The sequence below is a fragment of the Triticum dicoccoides genome, chromosome 6B (genome assembly GCF_002162155.2).
Source record: "Triticum dicoccoides isolate Atlit2015 ecotype Zavitan chromosome 6B, WEW_v2.0, whole genome shotgun sequence".
Taxonomy (NCBI): Eukaryota; Viridiplantae; Streptophyta; class Magnoliopsida; order Poales; family Poaceae; genus Triticum; species Triticum dicoccoides.
The window spans coordinates 22,845,279-22,852,177 of NC_041391.1; the positions used below are offsets into that span (position 1 = coordinate 22,845,279).

Below are 6,899 nucleotides of genomic sequence, written 5' to 3' on the forward strand. Positions count from 1 at the left end.
GCGCGGGAGGCCGAAGTCCACCACGCCCGACGGTCGACGACACCCCGACCGTCAGCGCAGGTCGCGGGCCGAGCGGAGCTCCCCGTCCAACATTCCCCGGGCCCTGGAGCGGCGGCCGGGAACCAAGGCCATAGCAATCCCAACCCACGGCTGCAGAAGCGACCAGAGCCGGCGGGCACAGGCCGTTCACACCAGCACCACGACCCATGGCAGTAGGGTTTGCACCGGCAAGCGCCGGCGGTCGCGGCGCAGCCTGCACCGCTCCCCCACGACCAGCCCCGGCCGCCGGCAACGTTGGAGTGGCGCGGCCGGTCCCCGGCAACGAAGCCGTCCCACCACGGCCAGCCCCACCCGAGGCCGTTTTTCCTAGCGGCGCTGCAGAACCGCGGCCAGCCATAGGCTGGAAGGCGGGGATGCGCTGAGCTCTCCCAGCTCCACACACACGAAACCCTGTGTTGTGGCGCCTCGGAACCCTAGCCCGAGTAGACGATGGCTTACGTGGATGAAAAGCGATCGAACAATCGCATGGGGCGGCGCAGCTTGAAGGACTAGGCGTCGGGTTAGTCTGGGCCACATAACCAGCTAACATCGGCCCGTCAATGCTCCGGCCCAACTCACCCAGAGCCGGCCCAACTGCACACGCACCCATCTCACAGCCCAACAAGGAGTTCAAACGCATCGCCCGCTTATCGGAAATTCCCATCGCCTGAGCCGCCGGCGCTGACGCCGCAGCCGCCGCCGGTGCCCAAGGCGTGGTTGGCCAGCGCGCTTTCTTCTTTCTCTTAACCGTAATCCACGATTTCGGCCTAATCAAATCGAAAAGAGTAAGATTTGGAAGACTTACCTTCGGGAGGGGACCTTTCGATGGTCGGATTGCCGTCGCTGCCGTTCTCTGGTGAACTACACGACGGATCATTTCCTTCTTCTCTCCCGCATGCAAACCAATCCTTGCCGGATCATCAGGTGGCAGAACACTATCGATCGTTGAGGCGACCTCATCTTCGTCGTACCCTGAATGAAAAAACTCACATATGAGATCTGACGGGATCGGAGATGGTGGAGAACTCGCCGGGATCCCGTCCCCATCGTCGTCCGCATCCTCCTCATCCGGATCGGCAAGAGCCCAAAACCGGCCTCTGACCCGCCGGCCATCACCGGCGGCTAGGGGCGGCGCAGCCGCGGCTGAGGCCCCGGTCGCCCGCCCAGTCGCCCGTGCGCCCATCAGGCTCCGAGCAGGAGTTACCTCCTCTTAAATTAAAGGAGAATTTCACTTCCCCGGCCTCTGCACCAACTAGGGATGCATACGGCCATTTTAGTATGAGTACCAAGATAAACATGGTCCTCAGATTTTTTTTAAATAAGTATCAAGATATTTTTTGATGAGTGGTTCCACCACACACCAAACTTGATCCTCAACAATTCTAAGAATTAAACTCAGGTTGTTAGGCTGCACAACCGCATGCCCAACCACTGAGCCAAGGCTCTCTTTGCACTAGTATGTGTGCGTATCGGCCGGAATCAATCCACCTCCCTGCCTACCTTGCTTTGTACGTGTACGTGTCTTGCGTAGCCAAGTCTACGTACGTGCAGTTCACCTGCGGCAGGAAACTACTCGGTCGGTTCGACAACTGTGGGAGTGCTCTTGACGGAAAGAACTCATATACGAGCGACGTACAAATGGACCTAGGCCAACAAACACAACCTACCGAAATACAGGACGCACAACAATGAATGCAAGTGCACTCGTTTTCTCTTTTATTTGACATACATAACCGGTGTTCACGTACAACAACAGCACAACATAGATGAATAGAGAAATTCAAAGCAAACAAGTCATAGCAAATACACACCGTCTTTACTTCAAGGCTAATTAGTAGTTGAAATAAAGAAAAGAACGACAAGTCATAGCAAACAATTGTTTGGTAGGAAAGGCAATTTGCGTTGAGAACCCGCTGGTTCACATCTTCTTTGATTAGCATATCCTTTTTCTTTTGTTAAGTGCACATGCGGCGCACGGGGCCACTAGCAGAACACGAGAGCCCTCGTGCAGGGGGTGTGCCTTGATTTGGCACAAGTTCCATTATTAGTTTCTTTCCCAGGTGATTGCTGATTCTTTGGGGCACTTCATCATGGATGTTCCGCAGTTTGAGCTGAACGAGGTTTGGACGGACCGTGCGAAGATGACCCGCGGTGATGCCTGCCCAATCGATATCTCCATGGAGCACCATTGTCTGGAGACTTCGAAGGCTTGGGTCAGTGAAGACGCATGAAGGTATCTTATCACCTTTCAGATTCAAGTGGCCAAGGAGATTCATGTTCCCGAGAGCAGCCTCGAAGGCAGGCCCTGCATGTCTTGAATGCGTGAAGCCATGCATCTCCATTGACTGTAGGCTGGTCATCTTGTCCAGCGGGCAGTTCCCTGCGCTCCACTCCCCCGATGCGTCCGGCTTGACACCGTGTAGTGTCTGTAGCTCACTACCACTACCACCACCACCGTTCTGATCTTGTTCCACCACTGACATTGTCGCTGGAAGTGTGAGTTTAGTTGCGAGGACATGTCGCAGCGTCTTGATCTTCCAGAAATTTTGGTCAATCTGCTCGACTTGGGTGTTCCTTATGTCGAACGTCTGCAGGTAGTGCAGTCTCGCGATGCTGGACGGGAGGCTGCTCAATTTCCTGCAATCCACGCGCAGGTACCTCAGGTTAATCATGTCACCGATCTTATCCGGCAGCTTGTCAAGCCTCAACCCCTGCACGGAGATGACGCGAATGAACTTGGACGAGCACAGGAACATGAGATCGTGCTGATGCTGCTGCTGGTCGATGACGATGTGGCATATGAAGGACCGCAGTTTGGGGAACTTTTTGTTGGCGAATGTGGATGTATACCGTCTGCCGTTGCCGCTCTGAACAGAGAGGCGGCGCACCGACGGTGGAACTTGTGCGTCATTTATGTCGTGAATCCCCATGAAGCCAGCCTCTCGGACCTCCGACTGCAGCAATCTCATGATGCTCTTGTGAACTCTGACAAGCTCGATGCCACCGCCGGGTTTCATCCTTTCCAACTCAACAAGGCATCTCAAGACGAGTTCCTTGAGGTAGTCGTGCCCCAGTTCCTCCATGGTCTTGCCGTCACCCGGCTGCTTTATGAAACCCTCCGCAATCCACATCCGCACGATATTATGGGCGGGGTGAGATGAGCCCTTTGGGTAGGAGGCCAAGTAGAGGAAGCATGACTTGAGGTCGTCAGGAAGGTCCTCAAAGCTAGCCCAGAAGATCATCTCCATCGCCCTTCTTGTGCTGCGCCTCTGGTTAGCTTGCCGGTTAATACCTTTAGCTTTACCTGTGCGCAGCGGCTGGCTAGCTTGCCTGTTATTGCCTTTAACCCGGATGGCTTTTGTTTCAGCTGATCCAGAAATGAGCTGCTGCAGCACTGCATCCCACTCTACTGGCTTCTCCTTGACTCGAAGAAGTCCGGCAAGAAGCACAATAGCCATAGGATAACCCCCTGTTAAATCGTGCACCAATCTTGAGTACTCCTCGTCCTTGGGATCGGCAATGATCCTGCTTTCCTTTTCGTACTGTCCTCTCCTCCAGAACAACTCCCAAAAGAATGACTGACGCTGTTCACTTCTTCTTCGCGAAGACAACGACGACTCAGGTTGTTGTCCTTTCCTCAGGACCTTCCAGAAGAATAGCTCTCCACTTCTTGTCTGATCCAAACGGGTTAGCAGGTGTATTCCGTTGATCCTTTTTCTGTTCATGGTGTTCGCGTGAAAAGCGACTTCTTCATTTTCAGTGTCCAATATGAGTACCACACGGCTGCCATTATCTGCACTCTCATCCTGATCTTGCTCTGGCAAGCTTGCTCTCACGCTATTCAGGATGGTTTTGGAGGATATGCCGCCCAGAATCAACATGTATCTTTTTCCAGTCAGGAGATTTCGGAGATTCTCGCCAATATCTAGAGCGGTCACTTCTTGTTCAATGCGAGAGCAAGAGTCATCTGGGGCTGGGCAATTGCACTGCAAGGATGCACGTTGGTACAACTCTATTAGGAGATCTGCCGTGCTTGAACCAGGCTCCATGTCGCACCACACTATAACATCCATCTCTGGCTTCATCTCATGGCGGATAATCTTTGCGAGCGTGTTCTTTCCGGCACCACTCTCACCGACTATGGAGATGAACATTGGGTGTTGTGGTAGATTAGACCTATTTCTAGAGGGGAGCATTGTCCGTTGAAGAATCTCCAAGTCCTTGTCAAATCCCACGGCATTCTCCAGGTCATCCCGCCTGTTCATATATTGTAGTTCCGTAAATTTTTCCACCAAGGATTTATTGGTATACTATCTTCAAATTATTTTTGTCTCTTGAACATATATAGCGAAAATATCTAAAAAAACTTACCATGCTGCAATAGCTGTTGTGGAAGATGCAAATGCCATTGATGGTGTATATACAATCTCGCATTCCTTTTGGTTCTCCCTGATTTGGTCCAGTCTGCTTTTGATTATTTTGATTCGTGCAGACAACCCATGTCGAACCACAATATTTTTACACATGCCGGTGGAGTATTTCCTGCGCAACGTTTGCCAACGGCTGCATTTTACGGCAATGACCTGTTATTGGCGAAAACTTCATGCATGAGTTTGAGCTAGTAAGTAAATGAGTGCTATGTGTAGGACGTTGTCCATCCGATTTTGATACGATACAACGGTTAGATATTCCTATCTACCAACTATCCCAAAAGGACCGATATATTTGAAAGAGGGCATATAATATACTCCATTTGTGAAGAAATATAAGAGCGTTTAGATCCCAAAAAGTAGTGATCTAAACGCTCTTATAGTTTTTTACAAAAAGGAGTGATCTAAACACCCACCCTTCACATGTAATGTGGATAGGTATATCGTAACATAGTATCAGACCTCATGTCTTGGGTTCAAGTGTTGGTCCCCACATTTTCCCCAATAATTTATTCATGCCAATGTCAGGTGTGGGAGAAAGTGCTGATCTTTCCATATCCACATTGGATGTAAAGGAGGGGGGCGTTAACTATATTATATCTTATGTTCATAATGGATGGTTCGTTTGGGATGGATGATAAGTATATCTGACAATCGAACATAACTGAGGTTTTGGGTTCAAGTTCACGTCGGATGTGAGGGAGGGGAGGTGTTCATCATTCCATATCCACGTCGGATGTGAAGTGGGAGTGAAGTATTATTATCTCCTCTTCCTAACAACGCGGTCTTATTTGAGTTGGTTGATAGTTATATCTAACGTCAACCAATCAAACCATCTATGCACATGACAAATTGCAGCACAACCACCAGAGACACCAAGTATCAGATGCATAGTAGCTTCAAATAAATAAACACAAATCAGTTCACAAAAAAGAACAGATTAAATACATCTAAAAAAGAAATTGAATAATACAAGGCGGATCCTCCTAAGAATCACTTCCTCGGTCCGAAAATAACCATCCATTATGTTTGAGCGGTATTTATTTTTTGATGGAGGGAGTACATGGAATGTGTGGAGCTCCTGTTCGTCGCACAGAGAACGACTGGTGAGTGGCATTGATAGAATTTCGAGTCAGAGTGGTCTAATTGACAGTTTGACACAGATTATTTTTGACACGAGCTTTGCTACACATGTAATTTTTTTACGTAAACTCCTTATGACATCATCGTGGCATCTGATAATTTGTTAGTTGGAATCAGGAGGGCGGGGCCACAATTAAAATCAGGAGGCCGGAGGGATTAGTTGAAGGTTTACATAACAGGCCCGTAAGTGTACGTAGGTGTACAATCATTGTTTTGACACAATCACAACATGTCAACATAGCACTCCCTTCGTCCAAAATTACTTGATTAATATTTATGTATATAAGGCGTATCTAGACACGGTTTCGTGTTAACTACATCTGCATCTAGACAAATCTAAGACAAGTATTTATGAACGGAAGTATATATATTAAGAGAACCAACTTGTGGTTGATGATTAGGAGGGCAGTGGTACTCTGAGCCTACCAGGTATCAAACTCTAGGTTTGGGGCTTGGATGTCTCTAAAAGAAGAATACTCTTTCAGTGAGAGGAGACATTCATGTCAATAGCAAGGCGTATGTCTTGACTTTTCCAATCCCTGTACCGACTGACTCAGTCTTTCGAAGATTCTCATATAGGGATGTGCGTGCGTTAATAGCGGTGAATATACTGATAAAGGGTTTCCCCCGCTTTGTATTACAAAGCAACTAACACCGATCATAAAGCAATGCTCGGGCAAGAAGCCAACAAGCCCAAAAGAAAAGAGAAAGAACAAAGAAGAAGCAAGAAATGCCAACAACAGCAGCTCGACAAAGCGCCGATGACCCGTCAGCGCTGCGCCCTCCAGAATCGACCTACCACAAACCAAGGCTCCGATCCGCCGCGTACCAAGCAACACCTCCAAGAAGGGATGCGACGTTGACGACGCTGCTGCCCGGACGTGTCCTAAGGTTTCCCCCGACGCGCGGAAGGGAGAGGGGGATGGATACCTCTGACACCCTCCAGAAAAGGATGGTGGCAACCGCAGGTGTCACCGCATCGGAGCCGGAAGAGCCGGCAAGGGATTTCTCCCGCACTCCAAACCCCACCGCCCAACCAAGCCGGAGCCAACCAGCCACCTCACCGCCCACCAGCATGCGCCACCGCGGTCTTGACGCCACCCACGCCGCCTCACTGAGATCACCACCACGAGGCCAAGAGGATGGAGAGAGAGACACACGAGGCGACGGGAGCAGCAGCACCGGAGCCACACGGGACGGAACTACCTCCACCGCCGTCGTGCGGGAGGCCCGAATCTCTGGCACCGTCGCGATCGACGTCCGGATGCAGCAGCACGGAATACCAGG

At 50.3% G+C, this 6,899-nt stretch overlaps 1 protein-coding gene across 1 annotated transcript; it reads right to left on the minus strand.

Annotated features, from left to right (window-relative positions):
- Window positions 1–1,994: 1,994 nt before the first annotated feature.
- Window positions 1,995–4,448, minus strand: LOC119320590 (putative disease resistance RPP13-like protein 3). Its single transcript, XM_037594628.1, has 2 exons — window positions 4,411–4,448; window positions 1,995–4,296 (listed from the first exon to the last, which is right to left on the minus strand). Exons 1-2 carry the CDS (start codon window positions 4,446–4,448, stop codon window positions 1,995–1,997), a joined length of 2,340 nt encoding a protein of 779 aa, XP_037450525.1.
- Between the last annotated feature and the right edge of the window lie 2,451 nt (window positions 4,449–6,899).